Here is a 21,804-nt window from a genome sequence, read left to right on the forward strand (position 1 = left end):
TCTCTTCTAACAACGGTGTTATAAAGAGAGAACATTCATTTTGTGGTCCGCCCTCTCTCACATGTCTCCACATGAATGATTAGGATCAGATCATTTGTAGCATTTTACAATACTTGTAACAACTATAAAATGAGTCGTATCTGTAGTGTGACAAAGGTAAGGTACCCAACCTTATCTATTTATTATAGACCATTTAGGTTATTACTAAAACATGATCCACTTGTATGCCTCCACATACATGTTTAAGTTACATAAAATAACCAAGGTCTTAGTTTATTGGATTGAGTAAATAAACATAAAACAATAATTATTTTATTGATAACAATTTGTTTACAGAGGTTTACAAACTACGAAAATGCAACAGATTTAGGAAACCAATTCCAACAAGGATATGTCTCTACCTAGACTTCATCATATTCGTCATTGTTTATTGCTTTTATTAATTTAGGATTTTATAAAGAGTTGGGTCTCTAAATAAAATTGAAATGATTTTTGCAATAGCAAAAAGTAATTAATCACCCGATCTCCGAAGAACGATAGATTGAACATTTCAACTATAATATAATTTGATATGTGCGCTTTCACATCAATTCTCGTCCCACAACTTTCAAACTTCAACTAACTAAGTACTTCAATTGTCTATAGTTACGTTCAAAATAAATTCAAATCAAGAAATTTTATGTGTTTATCTGCTTTTAAAATTTAACTTGATTTTCAAAAATATTTTTGAATTAGTAAAAAAATGGGGAAAAAAAGGTATATTTGATGTCAAACCTGACATCACTGAACCAAATCTTTGATATCAGACACAACCTTAATTAATCCTTTGGGTATATAAACAAAGTAATGAATACTTTGAAACATGACCTCAAGCAAGTATGTCTTGATTAAGGTAAGTAAATGAACAGAAGACATACCTAACTTAGATTTGTGTTTTGAGTTATTTACCATGTGTATCCATTTACACTCTCGATCAAGTTTTCATTTCAATCACAATAATATGACTTTTAAAATTTGTAAACGCATCAATTCTAATATATGTGTAAACTTCTTCAAATGTCGTATTATAAAATTGTATGAATAGAATTGGTTACTTATAACTATTTAAAAGTTTAGTTGATAGAAGTTTCACGTGATGTTTTTTGAATAAAATCTAAAATATGTTGCCCCAACCCTGCAAGCTTAATACATTCTGATTATCATAGTACATATGTCAAATTAGGGTTAGGCAGATTGCCCAAACCCTATAATAGAAATTATGTTGGCTATTTTCTATTTTGAGAAAAAAGTTTAAATATCATTTTGTCTAATTTTAATTTTTATATTTTTAAATAATTTATTTTAATTCATATATTTTTAATAAATTTTAAATTTAATCTCTCAAGATTAATTTATATTGAAAGGACTAAAATAACAATATTAATTTTCATAGAAGAAAATATAATGTGAATGTATTCTCAAGAATCATTAATGAAAATACTAATAGATAAGAACTGAATCTTGGAAAATCAACGATAAATTAGCACTAGTACTAAATCTAAAATTTGTTAGAAATTTTATAAACTAAATTTAGATATTTAACAATACGTATACTAAATTTGGAAAGAGTTATTTTTAAATATAGTAAAATGAACTAAAATATTTATAAATATAATAAAATTTTAATGTGTATCTTAATAGACTGTTATAGATTTCTATTTGACATAGATAGTAGTCTATCACGATCTATTATCGATAGAGTGTGATATTTTGCTATTACTTGTAAATATTTTAACAATTTTATCATTTAAAATAATTATATATATTTTATCTTTAAATTAAATAAATAAATATGAAAAAGAAATGGAGAAGGGTCCAAGAAAAGTACACGAGGGAATGGAAATATGGAATTGAAGGCAATACGAAGGGAAGAAAAGAAAAAAGGAAGAGCGTTTTGCATTAAATGACAACAAAATTTATATTCCTTCTTCATACCTTTCTTCAAATTCTCTCTGCACAAACTTTTTGAATTCAAATCCTTTTAAATTTCTCCATTACTTCTCGTGAAGCTTTTGATCAATTAGCAATTCTCTTCAGCTCCACCATCCACCAAATTTCTCTGTCTCTTAAGCTCTACAAAACAAAGGATCCTCGTGATGAAGAGCTCTTCCATTTCACGAGTTTCATATTTTACACTCAGAATTTTTTCTCCTTCAAATACCCATCAATTTTTTCTCCAAAATCATGAACCCAACTCCAAGAATCTGTGTTATCAATCATGGATTTCAATACCCAACTGGGTTTTCTTCTTTTCCTCTGTTTTCTTTCACTTCATGTTCAATCAAACACTACCGCTCTTCAAACTTACATCATTCAACTCCACCCACATGGCTTAACCACCTCTCTTTATGATTCTAAGCTTCAGTGGCATCTTTCTTTTCTTGAACGAACTCTTTCTGTTGAAGAAGACTCTTCTTCTCGCTTGCTTTACTCTTATTCTAATGCTATGGAAGGGTTTGCAGCTCAGTTATCTGAAACTGAGCTTGAGTATTTGAAGAAGTTGCCTGATGTAGTGGCTGTAAGAGCTGATAGGAAGTATCAAATTCAAACGACTTACTCTCATAAATTCTTGGGGCTTAGTGTTGGCAGACAAGGTGTTTGGCAAAAGTCTTCAATGGGCCAAGGGGCAATAGTTGGGGTTCTAGACACTGGAGTTTGGCCTGAGAGTCCAAGCTTTAGTGATTACAAAATGCCCCCAATTCCACCAAAATGGAGAGGAGCTTGCCAAGAAGGGCAAGATTTTAATTCCTCTAATTGTAATAGGAAACTCATTGGTGCCAAGTTCTTTATCAAAGGACATCATGTGGCTTCGTCGCCGCCTTCCGATGTTGTCCAGGAGTATGTCTCTCCAAGAGACTCTCATGGCCATGGGACTCACACGTCTTCTACAGCTGCGGGAGCTTCGGTTGCTGAAGCGAGCGTGTTTGGTAATGGAGCTGGTGTGGCGCAAGGGATGGCCCCAGGAGCCCACATTGCGGTGTACAAGGTTTGCTGGTTTAGTGGCTGTTATAGCTCTGATATTGTAGCAGCTATGGATTCTGCAATAAAAGATGGTGTTGACATTCTCTCCCTTTCGCTTGGTGGCTTCCCACTTCCGTTTTTTGACGACAGTATTGCCATTGGCAGTTTTCGAGCAATGCAGCATGGCATCTCAGTTGTTTGTGCAGCAGGAAACAATGGTCCAACTCAAAGCTCTGTTGCCAATGTAGCTCCTTGGATCACCACCATTGGTGCTGGCACACTCGACCGAAGATTCCCAGCTATAGTTCAACTAAGCAATGGAGAAACCATTTATGGCGAATCAATGTACCCTGGAAACAAGTTCAAGCAAGCTACCAAGGAGCTTGAAGTGGTTTATTTAACTGGAGGGCAAATGGGAGGTGAACTTTGCTTAAAAGGGTCACTTCCACGAGAACAAGTACAAGGCAAAATGGTGGTTTGCGACCGTGGTGTCAATGGCAGATCCGAGAAGGGGCAAATTGTGAAGGAATCTGGAGGTGCTGCTATGATCCTTGCAAATTCAGAGATAAATCTAGAGGAAGACTTGGTCGATGTTCATGTTTTGCCAGCCACTTTGATTGGATTTGCAGAGGCAAATCGCTTAAAATCTTATATTAACACAACAACCAATCCTAAAGCCAGAATCCAATTTGGAGGAACCGTGATTGGAAGATCAAGAGCTCCTTCTGTAGCTCAATTTTCATCTAGAGGTCCAAGCCTGTCTAATCCTTCAACTCTTAAACCTGATGTAATTGCTCCTGGAGTCAACATTATAGCAGCTTGGCCACAAAATCTTGGTCCAACTGGGCTTCCAGACGATTCTAGAAGTTCAAACTTCACTGTCATGTCAGGAACTTCCATGGCTTGTCCCCATGTCAGTGGAATTGCAGCTCTGATCCATTCAGTTCATCCAAATTGGACACCTGCAGCTATCAAATCAGCCATTATGACAACTGCTGATGTTACTGATCATTTTGGGAAACCAATTCTTGATGGCAACAACAAACCAGCTGGTGTTTTTGCAATGGGAGCTGGTCATGTAAACCCAACAAAAGCAATTGATCCTGGTTTGATCTATGATATCAAACCATATGAATATATCATTCATCTTTGTGCTCTTGGATACACTCATTCAGAAATCTTCATTGTCACCCACATGAATGTGAGCTGCCACAAAGTTGTTCAGATGAACAAAGGCTTCACCTTGAACTATCCTTCCATGTCTGTCATTTTTAAGCACGGAACGACGAGTAAGATGGTTTCAAGACGGTTGACGAATGTCGGGACCCCGAATTCCATCTACAAAGTGGAAGTAGCTGCACCTGAAGGAGTGAGAGTTCGAGTTAAGCCACGGCGCTTGGTGTTCAAACATGTGAACCAAAGTTTGAATTATAAGGTATGGTTTACGTCTGAGAAAGGAAAGGAAGGAAGAAAAGTGAGCTCTACAGAAGGGCATTTGACATGGCTTCATTCTGAGAATAGCAAATACAAAGTTAGAAGCCCAATTGTAGTGACTTGGAAGAACTAAAGTTTCTAACATGATCAGAATGAATACGTGGGGGGTTATGTTTGATCATTTATAGAGAGATTTATAGAGAAATATCGATATTGAGTCATTGTCATGTTAGTTTAATAATTTTCAAAAATTTCTACCGTAGATTTCTTGCTTTGAAATTTTAGTGTAGAAAATCTGCCTTTTGTCATCTCATAGAGGCAGAATTGGACTGATGTACTTGTCTTCCAGTCAACAGATTTCATTTTAAAGATTTGGTATTTTATCTCTCTCTTTTGCATGGTCCAAATTAAATTATATATTATGCATGTACTTAATCTATAAATATTAAATTATAAAAAAAATACTCCTAAATTTTATCATTTTTTTTTAAAATCCTCGTATTCTTTTAAAAGTTACAATATTATCATTGACGTTTCACTAGATGTAGGTTGAATTGGTTTGAGTGTTTTTTAGACCGACTCAAAATTCGGGTTGGTTGGGTTAGCAACCCAAAACACCTGAATAAAGTCTCCAACCCAAACTCAACCCTTAAAATTCGAGTTGGATTAGATTGGGTTGTCGGACTATAATTTTTTTTTTTTAAATTTAAAATACGAAAATTTGTCAATAACGCAAGGTTAATAACTAAAATCTTATAAAATTCAAATGTTAAAAATCATATATCTGTAATATTTATTACAAACTTTAAACTAATAAAAAATTATTAAAAAAATTCTAGAAATATATGAATAATTCACAAATTCATTAACACAAAGTAGTCAAACTTTGAACAAAGAAATATATATATATGTTAGGTTGGGTCAACCAAATTTTTATTTAACCAACCTGAGACCCAATCCAATCCAACAAAAATAGAAAAATTCAACCCAATCTAAGAACAAAACTAACCAAACTCAATCCTTATCATTTGGGTTGAGTATTCGGGTTATGAGATTTTTTTGGACACCTCTACCTTTCACAAACATTTCAAAATTATATTTGGAGTAGGAATCTTTTAAAATCTTTGAAGAGTAATTAGAACCCAGGTCACCACCACACCGTTCCACGTTCCAATTCCATCCAAAATTTTGAAAGGTCAAAGATAATATGAAACTTTTGAGAGGATAAAGATATATATATATTTTTTAATAAAGTGTTGAGTTTAGGAGTATTTTTAAGAATTTAACCTAAAAATTAGCAAATGATAAAAGATCCGACAATAAATTGTGTTGATTATTGACTGGCATAAGACTTACCATAGAGGTTTTATCCTCCCACCCCACATATTATTAAAAAAAAGGGAAAAAAAATCTTTTTGATCATTGAGTTTTGAGAAATACCAACAACTATAGTAACTATTATCCTCATGTATGAGAGAATTAAACTATAGGTTATATTGTATTGGATACAATATTAAAATATAGGTTATATGTTATATTTGATATACCATAGAGTTTAATATATATATATTATATGATAAAGTGGTTATCATATAAATATATATTAATGTTTTATTAAAATTATTTTTTAATTAATTTGTTTTATTTGAAAAATAATTTTGGGAGGAAGTTGCAATTCTCTCCCTTTTTCTCTCTATTACGTGAAAGTGGGAGAGTGTAGTGCGTAGCCATCATCTTCTTCCCATTTTGAGAGAGAATTCTCTCGGAGAAAAGTTCTCCAGTTCTTGCTCTTCTTCTCAAAATAAATCTTTTTCCCTCTCCAAAAATACAGAGCTCACAAAACACCTGGATTCTCATCCTAAAGAATACGGAGGAAATCAAGTGGTGGTGGCCATTTTGGGTTTTGAGTAGAGATGTCCACGGGGTAGGGTGGGACCGAGGATGCCATTCTGCATCCCGTCCCCACTCTCCATTTCATTCCCGATCCCCGTGAACTTTCTCACGGGGATCGAGGCGAGAATTCTCCGCGGGAATTCGCAAGGATCGGGTTCCTCGTGGGGAATTTTTTCCCGTTTCCTTTTTTTTCTTTATTTTTTTTTTTTTTTTGTAAAAAACCAATTAATTTAAATCATTAATGTGAGCAAATTTTAATTAAATAATTAATTTTATCACTAAATTGTTTGTTATGTTATTTTTACCTGACAATTTGAATTTAAAAATAAATTAATCAAATTTTAGCCTAAAAAAGCTAATTAATTTTTTAATAGAAAGAAATAAATATAAATCAAATTATTCACATATATAATCTAAATTTAAATATTCAATTTAAAGATATTCATTATCTTCTTCAATAAATAATCAAATTTGAAATTAAAATGTAATATTTATACAATAATAATAATAACATAACATTAGATAACTATACTAAATAAATATGTAAAAGCTACTCGGGCGGTAGCGGGGCGGGGAATGCATTTCCCGTCCCCATCCCATTTAGCTCATGGGAATTTTTTTTCCCCACTCTCTCCCTCATTCCCCGCCTAATCAGGGAATCCTCGCCCCGTTCGAGACGGGACCCGTCCCCGTGGAGAAATTGGACATCTCTAGTTTTGAGCTCGTTGCTATTCCAGAGAAAATGAGTTACGAGAAGAAAAGTTCTTCAAGGGTTAGTCTTCATCTCTTTATTTCTTTTTCTTAATTGTTTTTCAGCATGTTGTATTTTGTCAATAAATAAATATTATTCTGTAATTTTCTGTAAGATTTTTTAAAGGTAAAATTTGGGATTTGGGTCTCATCTTCGTTTCTGCTCAAAGATCTTCTCCGATTCCTACACCAACATGATCACAGTGCTATTGTTGCTTAAGATCAAATAATTTCTAAAAAGCTCATATTAGAAATTAACTAGAAATTTAGTGATGGAGATGTTGGAGGGAGGATAAGAGAGAAGAGAATGAGAGAGAGGAAGAAGGAGCACATAGAGGGAAATAGAGAAAGAAGAGATGAAAAAAAATATTTTAAAAAAGTGGTTTTTTACAACTCATGTTGCAAAGTATTAGTCAATTTTTTGCTCAATTGTTTAATATTTTTTTAATAGATAGATCTTTTAAATCTATTTTTGAAAATTTAGACACTAAATTGATCAATTTAAAATATGACTGTACACATATTCCTAAATCAAATATTTTTTCCAAAAAAAAATATGTGCCAGTTATAACAATAATAAATCAAACAATTCTCAGAAAATAAAGGCTAATGGAAAATTGTTATGGATAGATAGTAACCTCAATTCACCAACTAGCTAAAGTAACCTTAATGAGATACTAAGATAGATATAGATAGTAGTCTATTGTGGTCTATCACAGATAGACTATGATATTTGCTATTAGTTATAAATATTTTTGTTCATTTTTCTATATTTAAAGATAACCCTATACATGTAGTATTTATAATAAATAAATATCATATAAAAACAACTAGATATATCAAATAATATTTAGGGGGTGTTTGGTCCACCAACTTATGAAGTTGGTGTTAAGTAACTCAACTCCATCAACTTCGATAGTGTTAACTATTAAAGTCTGCATATTTATCAAGAAACTTCATTTTCGCAATTTTGCACCTCAAATATAGATTTTCTAACTCTATCATATTAACTCTAAACTTCATAACTCAACTCAACACCTTAAACACTCCCTTAAATTTAAACTAACGTTGTTTGCATGAGGTTTCTAGGGATAGTTCGTGGAGTTCAACTTGAGTTTATATGGATTTCTGCAAATGTAGTTTAATCTCTAACATTTGATCCTACTCTTAGACTAACTCGGAAGATGGATCACGTGAATGTTCATCTTTAGGAGTTTATGTCCCAATTGGATCTAGCTAACTTATTCATTCTAGTGGTCATGATGAAGACCATGTAATATTATCGAGATCCATTAGTTCTTTTTTTTTTCGATTTTAATTTGGGACATGTGTCGACTTGTAAATAACCCCAGATTCAATAATTTGTGGTTTTTTATTAAGTGATAAATTATGTGGGAATGTGTGATTGATCCAAAATTTCTACATTCAAACAAAAACATGATGGACAATACTAAGATAAGAAATAATCTTAATAGAAAAACATAATCAACTACTGACATTTTAAAATTTAAGAAAACATACAAACAAAAGGGAAAAAAACTGTGAAAATCATGAATACAATTCAGGTCTCGAGAAAAGAAATTATTATGAATGGAATAGAAAAATACGGTTTCTTCAAACTTGTGAGAGAACATCCAACTACTTCCTCTATATGCCTAACATAGATACACTTTAATGTAAACGACTCAAATTAACATCAATATTTGTTATAATGTCCGAATTTAAGAAAGGGACATGAATGAACCATAATCATATCTGAATGAGAGCAATCTCGAGGACATGAAAGTATAATTACAAAAGGATTAAAAGAAACTACCTATACTGTGCATTTTCTTTTTCAATGGCTTAATCATAAGAACTCCAAAGTTAAGTATGTTTGGCTTGAAGTAATAGTGTGTAAGGTCGCAGGAGATGTAGGAGAATGTCGGATCATTAGGTGTCGAACTCAGATTCCGAATCCTGGACTTAGAGGGTTAAATTTATTTCCAGCAAAAATATTAATTTATGCCAAAAAAAAAAAAAAAAACATTTGGATAAGTTTAGTGTTATGTTTGAACATGATGTATTTTCCATAATTCTGGCCCAAGTTCCTAAGTTTAGGCCCAATTCTAAATTGCAGAGAATGGAATAAATTGGACTGTTTTTCAAAAAAAAAAAAAAGTGACTATAACCTAACAATATCTTATTGTGATAAATAATAAAAATTTACAGCACTTATAAAAATTGCCTAAACTCATAATCAATCTGACAGTGGTTTAGGAGACATTTCATCATTTCAAAGGATCAATAAAAAGATAAACTTTAGAATTATTAAAAAAATAATAAAAAATTTTAACATTTTTTGACATCATCATTAAATATAGATATGATCTTTTTGGATCATGTATCTCATAACATAACACATACACTTCAATTATATCTATCAAATTGTCAAATCAATTTACTAAATGAAAACTATAAATATAAAAATTAAAAATTAAAAAAAATGTGGGTCCCATTCAAATGGGGCTCCACATCTGATGCACGTGCGGCATGTGCAACCACTACTTACTGTTTTTTCTCTCCCTTGGTTAGGTTGTCTAAGGTGAGCATAAAGGCATGTGAAAGCACTTCATCCCTCTCTCCATTGTCTAATTGATTCTCAAAACCAAGATAGTTTGGAACTCGGTTGAATATCATTTTAGTTTCTATATTTTGATATTTATTCTATTTTAATTTCTATATTTAAATAAAATCTAAATTTAGGGGACATTTAGTCGACTAAATGGAGCTGTAAGTTTGGGATTAATATTTTGGAGTTGGTAATTTTTTTTTTTTTTTTAAAGGAAATTCATAAAAGACTACCTCAAGAAGGCAAAAAAACAACCAAGTCAACCCGATTATGGATCCCTTAAGTATTTTTCAAAGTCAAAAAATTTGTATTTGAGGTGTAGAGTTGTAAGATTGATTTCCTCAATGATTCGAAAAATGTAGATTAAGAAAGTAAGATTAAGTTGAGTTCCTTGGTAAATATGAAAAATAGAGATAGAGAAGAAATTGAGTTCCTTGGTAAATATAAAAAAGTAAAAAAAAAAATGGAGTTATTCGATAAATATATAAGTCCAATGATGTTTACTTTTTAAGTTGGTTTGTTTAACCCGACTTAATATGTTGGTGCCCAAACGGCCCCTTAGACTATTGTTAATTTTTTTTTCCAAAAGTTTTTCACTATTAACTGTGGAAAAATATTCACATTATATATAGAAAAATTACTTTAAATGACAAAACTACTGAAAATATTTACAAACAATAACGAAATATCACAAGTTATCTATGATAAACCACGATAGACTAGTATTTGTATCTATCATGACACAGATAGATACATATAGTAGTCTATCACGGTCTATTACAAATAGGCAGTGAAATTTTGCTATATTTGTAAAAAAAAAATTTGTTCATCTTCTTATATTTGAAAACTACTTATAAATATACAAACCAAAATAATATTTAAATATTTTTGAAATTTTTTATTGGTTAAATTTCAAATATAATCCTTAAAACTAACACATGTATGTGTCTATTTAGTCTCACTTTAAAAAGTATTTAATGTGCTTTTAAACTTTTTGATTTTATGTCTAATAAATCTCTCGACTATAACAATATCTAATATGTCTCATACATATTCAAGGTTCTTGAAAATCAATTCATCTATTAGTTATAAAATTAAATGCAGTAGGTTCATGAACTCTTTTTAACAATATGTCGAATAATTCAATGTTTCATTAGACATAAATTTTTAAATTTAATTACTCATTAGACATAAAATCCTTTACATGTTTTTTTTAAGTTCTTAAACCTATTTAACACAAAATTGAAATTACGTGAATCTATCATACACTTTTTATAATTAGATTAAAATGGCAATTTAAAGCTCTTTTTAAGTTCACTTTTTTTTCTCTCTCTCTTCAATGATAGGAAAACAGGTACTTAGCTAAGAAGCTGCTATTTCACATGGGTATGTTCTAATTAAACAGTACTAGTGTTTTTGCATTACATTGGGCCATTAAAATTATTTTTTTTTTAAAAATGTAGATATAAATATATGAAAAATACTTAGGTGTATCTCGGACATCAGCTATTTTTTTTTTAATTATTTTAATATTTTTAAATATGAACGATAAAAAGAGATGTATAAAGATAAGTGAGATCCGAAATACACCCATTATTATCTTGAATGTATTAATTCACTTCTTTCTCTATCTAATTTTAATGTAGGAATATGGGGAAGCTTCACATGTGGCCATGTGAAATTTGGCAGATTAACAAACAAAAAAGAAGAAGGCAAAAATAAATAAATAAAATTGATTGTCTAATAGAAAATGGCAGTTGGTGGGATCAGACCATGATTGGAATAGTGCATTAATTTGATACTATTTTTTCCCAGTTTTGTTCCCCACTTTTTTAATTATTTATCTCATAATTTTAATTTATTTGAGCACCCTCTCCTTTAATTTACCACTATTTTATGTTAAATGTTTTAGTAAAATTTTCCTTTTAGCTTTTATCATCACTTCCAAATTTTAGATTAATTATTTCTTTTAGACCACGTTAACAAGACCATAATGAAAATTGTGTAATCATAATGAAATTTCATTAATGAATCAATTTTAATGAGTTTGAATCTTAAACGTAATTGGATTGATTTTGATCTCATTTACTTAAAATTGTGAATTTTATCAAATTTACTGTTACCGTTATCTCTACCTCTACCTCTGAGAGTCGAGTGGTAATAATAATGACAACAGTAAAGATGTCAAAATTGATAATTTTTCCATTGTAACAGTAACAATAATGATAGTTGTAACATTAACTATAACGGTAATAATAATGATATGATGTAATTCTCATACGCAATCGGATTGTGTACTCTTTATTTATCGACCAGATTGCGTTATTTCATTATAGATTTGGATGTGGGGCCCATATGTCAGTAAAAATGTCGAACACAAGTAAACAACACCAAATGTAATCAAATGAGACAAACTTTTTTTCATTCCTATTAATCTATTACGTTCTCAATAGGGTAAACGTGACCTTAGTTCAATTAAAATAGATGAATATTCAAACTTGTGAAGTTTTGATGGATCTAAAATATTTTAGGTATTTTGCAAATGTACTCTTAGAAATTAACTTTGCCCCTTGTTCAATTTGAAGGTTGAATTAAATGAAGCAAAACCTTGTAATGCCAAATTTTGTTTAATCTATCCATATATCACTAGATCTTAAAATTACTTTTCATAACAAATACTGAATTCTTATCAATTTTAAAATACGTAATTCAATTATTGCATACTATTTAGGGACTAAAATGGTACGTCATCATAAATAAGAAAGTATAAGAACTATACCAATATATATTGTTGGTATAGAAAACCTACACGTATTCGTCGTTGTCGGTGGCCTCTTGTGAGCTTGTTCACCAACCTACTTATCCTGATATGGTGTTGCTTTCCAAGTCCACCTACATGAAAGTTTCTCACACTATTGTAATGTAGAGTCTATCACAATCCGATGCCTAAACTAGTACAGTCACTGTATAATTAAGCTAAGCACACAAAAGTAGGGTCGAGGCTCTCTTTGGGAGATTACTTATTCTTCTTTCTCTTTCGAGTCATCGAATAGAAGCTATTTACAATGTCCTTTCTCTTACATGCATTTGTGATTATGTGTAACTTTGACAATGTCATGGTAGTTTGTTGTGCTCGAGGCTACAAGGTGCCAGACCGAACACAGCTCGATTATTTTTCAATTGGTACATATTTACCAACTTGGTTGATTAGTCCGAAACCCGAAACTTTGGCTTTTTCCTTTTTTGGACTCGCATTTTCCCATGTTGCCTCCTAATTTTTCTTAGTTTGGGCCCAATCATGAACTTTGTTAACCCTTGACACATATTATAGTTTAAGAACTAAATTATTACTTATACGTTGAATGAAAAAACGAGGCTTAATTAATTTATTTATTTTTTGAGAGAGAGAGAAGATGGGGATTAGGATTTAGGGATGGGGTGTCCTACAATACAATAAAGATTTGGTGTGGCTAATATCAATTGGGATGAATTGTGAAGAAGATTATTAAGGGCTTTTTGTCCTTATTTTGGTGTTTGTGTTATTGTTATAACATGGGAAGATTCCTTCATTACAATCAATCTCTTCATCCAACAGTGTTTTGTTCAGTGGGTTTTATGCCTAACCATTCAATCCAATCACCTTCATAACAATATCTTTTCAAACAAAATATGGGTTTTTAGCATTTATTAAAATGGAGGATTTCTTTATCATTTTATTTTTTAGTTATAATTCTTTATGTTGTAGTTTATTTTGTTTTCAATTACATACTTGGTTTCTACCTCTTAAAAAAAGTTATACTGTATAGTACTTAAAAAAAAAAGTATATTTGAGGCCATAAAAGTATAATTGTATTTACTAATTTAACTAAAAAAATCAAGCTGAAGAAACCAAATAATAAGAAGTTCAAAAATAATTTTGGATCTCGGAACACTGTCTATGTAACAATTTAATACTTGAAATTTATTTGTAATTTCAATTTTTTAACAATTTAATCTTTAAACTTTGGAGACTTTTAAATATGTAACATTATTCTCAATTTCTATTATGTAATGACTTGGTTTTTGTAGTTTACAAACAAATTTGATTATGTTTATCAATCTATCGTAAGAAATTTGACTAAATCTTAATAATATTTTTCAATGATACGATTTAAATTGTTACAACTCAGAAAGTATATGGACTAGATTCTTACTTATAAAAGTTTAGGAATTAAATTTGAAAATATAGTGACTAAAACCACTTCAAACTAAGATTTAGTAACTGAATTTTCATGAAAAGCTTTGGAACAAAAAGTATTGCTTCAATATCCTAAGAACAACAACTTATATCTGCATGATGATGATTTAAGCCCTTTTAATAACTATTTCATTTATTTAGGACCAGTTTGGTAATTTTTTGTATTTTTTATTTTTTGAAAATGAAGTATATATTCTCTCATTTTATTACCACATTTACATTTTTTTTTAGGTACAAAATAGCCAAAATTTAAAAACAAAAATTACTTTTTAAAAACTATTTTTTAAAATTTTCAATTGACTTGGTTTTTAAAACTATAGGTAGAAAGTAGATTATAAAATAAGTAACATAAAGGTGGAATTGGTGTTTGAAAGCTTAATTTTAAAAAATAAAAACTAAAAATCAAATAGTTATCGAATAAATCTTTAGTTTTTTCTTTAAAAAGTTATGTTTATTTTCTTCCCCTACCGAATGCTTTTCAATGTTTGCAAACACACATGAGTTTTTTGTCAAATTTCAAAAAGAAAAAAAAATGTATTTTTAAAAATAACTTTTTTAAAGAACAATTAACGTAAATTTTGAAAATATCTTTAAAAAAATTGAAAATTTGAAAATATTTAGAAGGTGTTTGGCTTACTAACATGAGATGAGTTGAGTTGGTATATTATACAAACTCAATATTTGGCCCACCAACTTTAAATATTGGTGAAGTTGAGTTGGTATTACCAACTCACCCCAATTAGGGTTGGCAAAGGGCGGGACCAGGGTGGGGAGGAGTTCCCCGTCTTCGCCATTTGAAGGCAGGGACAGGGGTGGGGATTCCTGGTCAGGGAAACGGGTCCTGACGGGAACCCATTCCCGTTTCCCCTTTTGTTTTTCCATGGGACTTTTTTTATAAAAAAAAAAATCTTAAAATTATCTTTGGTTTGGGCTTGGACACTTTATTTCGGTTTAGATTGGGTTAAATGAATAACTAAGCTAAATGTAAAAAGTTAAAATATCTAATATATATAGAGAGATATATATATATTAAAAATCTAAATAGGACAGGGTCAAGGTTGGGGATACCCTCCCTATCCTTGTAGAGAATTTTGCCAACCCTAACCTCAATTCACCCCAACTCTCCCTTCTTTTAATGTTTTCAGTGGCTTCACTCCGGGAACTAATTCCACGCTCCGATAACCATCTCCAATGACAACTCCACAAACATCTCCAAACTCTGACAACCACCTCGGTGACAACTCCGATGAACAATTTCGAGCTTCGACAACCGCCTCCGATGACAACTCCGACGACCAACTTCGGGCTCTGGCAACCACTTCCGATAACCAACACTAGTCTCCCCGCAGCCTTCACATAACCAACTTCAACAAACCAATTTCAAGCTCCGGCAACCACCTCCGATGACCCAACTCAGATGACCACCTGCGCACGACCAGCTCTAACGATCAACTTCAGGCTTCGACAACCATCTCCAACAACAAACTCTGATAACCATCTTTGTAGGCTCTGACTACAAACTCCAACGAAAATTATCTTCGATGGTCAACTTTGATGACCACCTTTGAGCAAACAACTCCGACTCAAATATTTGATAACCACCTCTAACAACAAACTTCGACAACCAACTCTAATACCACCTTCATTCGACCAACTTCAAGCTCCAACAACCACATCTGACTACAAGCTTCAGCAAAAATCATCTTTGATAATCAACTTCAACGACCATTTCCGACTATCAAAGACTGATAATGGTTAAAGTATGTTGTAGGGTCGTTAACTATATAAATAGTAGTATTTTGTCTACATTAAGTGCAATATATATACGTAAAAAATTGTAAAATATATTTTTATTTAACTGAATCTACATATCAAATGAGTTTTAAGAATATTTAGACGAAAAATATATATGTAGTTGAAAAGTATGTAACATATAATAAAAAAATCATGAAATGAAGATTTTTCATGGAACATTTTCTAGTAAGGATTAGTGAAAAATGGAGATTTGTTCTCTGGTGATCTTTCAAATTTGGAAGAAATGAAAGTGAAATTATTGAATAAATGTGGTGACATTCCATTAAGGTCTAAGATGATAGGAGAGATTCAATTAGAAAAAAATCTTGACAGTAAAAAATAGAGCAACAATAGGAAGAAGAAGAAAAAGACGAAGATGAAAATGAAATTCACGGAGAAAAATTAGAAATAAAATGTTTTTATTTCTCTTTGGTCTTTCATTTTACTTGACCATATTTCTTCAATAAATGTGATGGGTTAATTGTTGTTCATTACCCAAAAAAGAAAGAAAGAAATACTTTAAAAATTTAAAAAAAAAATGCAATCCATATTTTATTTAAGCAAAAATTGGTAGAGTTATTGAATAAAAAAGTTTTAAAACAAAAGTAGTAATCACAAAAGTAGATTATTTAGGCCTCGTTTGGTGATCATTTTGTTTTTTGTTTTTGTTTTTAAAAATTAAACTATGGACACTACTTCCACCTCTAAATTCTTTCTTTTGTTATCTACTTTTCTCCATTGGTTTAAAAAACCAAGCTAGATTTTGAGAATAAAAAAAGTAGCTTTCAAAAAGTTATTTTTGTTTTTTAATTTTGGCTAAGGATTCAATCAATGTACTTAAAAAAGATGTAAATCATTATAAGAAATGTAGATGAAGTAGGCTTAATTTTCAAAACTAACAACCAAATGATTACCAAACGGGACTTTAGAATTTAAAAAAATGTACATGATACCCCAGACATATGAACTCAACCCCGTACCCCAAACACAGACATATGAAGTCAGACCAAATAACGTTGTATTCCAAACACAAGCATATGAACTCCAGACATCCTATCTCAACTCAACATTCAAAATAGTCCTTTAGAAAACTAAAAAACAAAACAAAGAAATGCATCAGTAGAACTTGTATTTATGAGTTAAAATTGTACAAAAATAAAATAAAATAATTGTCCAACTAAGCCTTCATTTTTAGTTTTCTTTTCTAACAATTTCCTTTTATTTATATATTTCTTAAAAACACAATTGAGTTTCTAACTAAATTTAAAGAAAGAGTAAGAAATAAAAAAAAATACATAGATGGAAATAATATTCATGTGCTTATTTTTAGAAATACAAACAAAAATTATCAAACCAGCCATCAAATCAATGTTTTTTTTTCTTTAATTTAATGAATCAATACTTTAAAAAGGTCAAATGAAACATTATTGAGAAGTGTCATTTTGGAAAAATAAAATAAAATAAAATAATATTTCAAGTTTTTTTTCTATTCCCTTGAAATAAATGTTAGAAAGAGGCAAGAATGATTTGTACAATCAAACAAACCAAATTACCATAATAGATATTTTATAGGTTTACTTTTACATGATATGTCCTAATTTTTGTTACATCAAAATTATTTTATGTTTTGCATGGATGGTCTCATTCAGAGTAAGGTTGGGAGGTCTTGGTAGAGGTGTTCAAAAAATCCAGTAACTCGACCAACCTGGACTACCCAACCCAAACTGCAAGGGTTAGGTTGAGTTAGATTTTATTTTGGGTTGGATTGGGTTAAAAATATTTAAAAATATTAAATTCGGGTTGGGTCTGGGGTTACCTCATTTCAGGGTCGGGCGACCCGAATATATAAGTTAGAAAAAGTCAAATTAAAAAAAAAAAAAGAACCGGTGACCCAACCCGAAAATTTTGGGTTGGGTTGACCCTAAAAAAAAGAACTAATAGGGTTCATTATTAGCCAACCTGAATTTTTAGGTTGGTTCATAAAAATCTTCCAACCCGGCCCAACCCAGACTATGTACACCCCTAGGTCTTGGTGCTTAAGGGCTATATTGCGAAATAGAGATAGATTCAAGCATTAAGTTCGTTTGATGGTTGACGATGGTCGGTCTTGTTTTGTTAGGTGGGATCATTGGCTGTCGGGGGTGCGATTTTGGATTCTTATGGGTCTACGATGGTTTATGGTGTAGAGAGTAGTTTAGAGGCATGATTGTCAGATTTCATGGTTGGTGAGGAAGGTTGGAGTTGGTTTATAGTATCTTGGGAACTTCTTGAGATCTGGGGTCTTATTCAGGCAGTGGGCCCGAGGGTGAGGGGGGAAGATTATTGGGTGTGGGTACCGGATGCGAGTGGTCGGTTTCTATTGCTAGTGTATGGAAGAGTTTGCGTCCTTGTCGTCCTAGGGTATCTTAGGCTGGTATTTTGTGGGCGGAGGTGGTATTCCGCGTCACTCCTTCTGTGCGTGGTTAGCTGTGAGGGACAGATTGGGTACGCGGGATTGGTTGAGGAGTTGGGGTGTGTTGTCAGAGGGGGAGGGGGTGCCTTCTGTGTGGGAGGAGGTGTGGAGTCGCGAGATCATTTATTCTTTGAGTGTGAGTTTGGGAGAGAGGTGTGGTCTGGTGTGTTGCATCAGTTGGGCTCATCGCATCGGGTGGTGAGTTGGGATGTGGAGTTGAGTTGGTTGTGTCGAGTGGGGTCGGGTAAGGGGGTGCGTAGTAAGTTATTCCGTGTTTTCTGGTGTGCTTCCATATAGTACATCTGGCAAGAATGTAATCGACGACTGCATGGAAGTAGACCGAGGTCGGTGTCAACTTTGGTTCACCTTATGGTCTCTACGGTTCGTGCTCGTGCTTCTTCCTAGCGGGTTGATCTTTTTGGTCTTTTATAGTGTATTTCAGATGTTTTTCTTGTTGTACTTCCCGTTGTTCTTTGTTTTTTTTTTCCTCTCTATGGCTCTCTCTAGTGGTCTGCGAGTTTGTCTCTTTTGTGTTGGTATGTTCTGATCTTATCTTGTAGGCTTTTTTTTTGGGTTTGTTACCCTGTCTTTGCTTGTGCTTTGATGCTTTAATGCCTTGATCTCGGACTATGAGATCCCCCTTGTTGTTGTATAATAATATCACCTATTCTTTAAAAAAAAAAAAAAATTTATTTGTATAAATTTGGTCTAACCTATGCTTAAATTTTATGAATCTTTGTCATGCTTAGGAGTTACCCTTTCCATTTTAATACCCCAAAATTGAGAGTTTCAAGAAGATTTTGTAAGAGCTTAAAATCATTTGAGCATGTAGTCTTGGGCTTCACACCTATGCAATGTGGCAACATGTAAGGCAATTTCAAAGTGGCTTTAAACTATAATTTTATTCACACTTTTTTTTTTTCCTTTTCCTTTTCCTTTTTCTCTCTCTTTTAATAAAGCTCTTACACAATGTCAAAAATAATAATAATGTTTTTTCTTTTTGAAATAATGTCAGATTGAAGTTAACTCAATTATTTATTTATTTTTTTCTTACATGATTAGAAACTTACAGAAATTACTTAAGTATTCAATAATAATAGAGAAACTCACGCATTAATATTCCCGTTTGATAATCATTTTATTTTTTGTTTTTTAAAATTAAGTTTATGGACATTACTTTTGTCTTTCAACTTTCTTCCTTTGTTATCTATTTTTCACTAATGGTTAAAAAAACTAAGCCAAATTTTAAGAACTATAAAAAAGTAGCTTTCAAAAATTAGTTTTTGGAATTTGGCTAAGAATTCAACCATACTTAAGAAAGATACAAATTAGATAAGAAATGTGGATGATATAAGCTTAATTTTTAAAAACAAAAACAAATAACAAAATGGTTACCAAACAGAGCATAAGTTAACATAAATAGAGATTATAGGAACATGAGTTTATTTATCGGTTTTTTCAAATTAAGAAAAATGAGCCAACTTATTTATAAATATAATAAAATTTTATATCCATCAGTATCAGTGATAGATGTCTATCGCAATCAGATAGATAGTAACAAATACTTAAAAATATTTTCAGCAGTTTTACCATTAAAATAATTATCCTTTATTTTATCTAAATTATCATATAAACTTTTATTATATATATAAAGATTAAACATTCTACTTTACAAATCATAAATTCATTAATGCAAACATAAAGTACACAAATTTTGAGAATTTAAGATTATAGGGATAAGATGATCCCAATTCCCTTGAATAAGGTTGAAATATAAGTTTTAACTTTGAAATTTTAAGTACATGTCTATTTGGTTCTTGACATTTATAAATATCTTATAAGTTATTTAATTTTAATTTTTTATCTAATAAATTTTTTATTTATTTAAAATAAATAAATAAATTATTAGATCTAATAGAAATTTAAATTTTATGTCTAATGGAACCATAAAATTTTAATTTATGTATCAAATATATATATGAGTTTTACAAAAATGTTGAATATGTCAAAGATCTAGTAGATACAATAAAAATTTAGCTACATATTGGACTTAAAATTGAAAGTTTGAAGACCCATGAGATACCTTTTAAAGTTCCAAGAATCGAATAGACACAAAAACTAAAAATTTAACTTATAGCTTAACCTTACATAACCATAGATATATCCTAAAACTTGTATAAATTTACCGTAAATTTTGAAATATTTATCTTTGATTCATTTTTTTTTACTAATTCACCTACTGAATTTAACATTGAAAAAAAATAAAATAGAAACATTCCTAAGCTCACGAATGTCAATAAAATATAATTTTGCATAATAAAAGTTTTACTAAGGACACAAATTAATCATCAAATAACATTAAAGTGAACTTATTAAAGACTTAAAATAAAAATATAATTTGATGAGAGTGAAAGTTTAGAATTAAAAAATTGTATCCCTATCAAAAGTTTAAGAGTCAATGATTTTTTTTCCTATAATCATATTATGGCAATCAATATTGTGACATGTAGTGCCTGAAAAAAAGGAGGTGAGAATTAAAATATCATCTAAAAAGGGTACAAATGAAACTAGAGTCACATTAGGATGAGTCACACACACCAAGTTGACTGACTATCTTCTTCATACAAAGAGGAAGATAAATAATTATTCATAAATTACTAATAGATGAAGCTTATAATTTTTTTACATGTTTAAAAAAGAACAAAGAAAAAATTTCCTTCTAGCAATTTATGATTGGATAACCGGATAGAAAATTTGAAGATAAATATAGTTTGTAAGAAATTTTATATTTTACATTATATGATACTACTCTCATTAATTGATTGTCACGTCAACATCTTTTAAAAATAATTAACGACCCAACAACATTAAATAATACTTTGTGAAATAAAAATAAAAGTGAAAATACCATTTTGGATTCTATATTTTAGGACTTGTTCAATTCTGGTCCATATATTTTTAGATGTACTATTTTGATTATTGTACTTTCAATATATCTTAAATTTAGTCCCTACTACTAGTTTATTATTGATTTTTTTCAAAAATTTTAAATTATTTTAGTATTTCTTTTGTAAATTTTGGAAACTTGTTCATATATTGTATTTTCTTATAATAATCAATTTCAATAAAATTTAATACTGAATGACTAAATTAAGATTTATTAAATGGACCAAAATTAGATATTTGAAATTACATAGATTCAAATCGATCAAAATTCAAAATACATAAGCCAAAATTACATCTTCAAGGTTTTTAAAGATGTCCCTCATTGTTGAATATGATTCGATTAAGATTATTCGTGTCCTCATCGAGCCGTCAGTTGATCTTTCATAGACAAAAAATGTGGTTGATGCTATGTTGGAACTTGCGCATCATGCGAGCGTTTGTTCTTTTATTACTTGTAATCGTATCTATAATGTTGTGGCTCACTCGCTTGTTCGTGTTGTTTATGATTCTTTTCATGTTTTGTCTTCTTCTTTTGTTCAAGAAGTGCATGAGGCTATTAAGACTCTTGTTTTCTTGGTTGGTTCTTCTCTATTCTTCTTGAGGATTTTGATTGTGGCTGGTTTGGTCAGTTTTATAAAATTTGCTTAAAAAATGATAATTTAACCAAGAAATTTTTTTAATATATAT

At 30.8% G+C, this 21,804-nt stretch overlaps 1 protein-coding gene across 1 annotated transcript; it reads left to right on the forward strand.

Annotated features, from left to right (window-relative positions):
* Positions 1 to 1,894: 1,894 nt before the first annotated feature.
* Positions 1,895 to 4,819, forward strand: LOC120077572 (subtilisin-like protease SBT1.2). Its single transcript, XM_039031510.1, has one exon. The coding sequence runs from the start codon at positions 2,258 to 2,260 to the stop codon at positions 4,565 to 4,567; it is 2,310 nt and encodes a 769-aa protein (XP_038887438.1). The 5' UTR covers positions 1,895 to 2,257; the 3' UTR covers positions 4,568 to 4,819.
* The last annotated feature ends 16,985 nt before the right edge of the window (positions 4,820 to 21,804 follow it).

Source organism: Benincasa hispida, chromosome 5 (assembly GCF_009727055.1).
Source record: "Benincasa hispida cultivar B227 chromosome 5, ASM972705v1, whole genome shotgun sequence".
Taxonomy (NCBI): domain Eukaryota; kingdom Viridiplantae; phylum Streptophyta; class Magnoliopsida; order Cucurbitales; family Cucurbitaceae; genus Benincasa; species Benincasa hispida.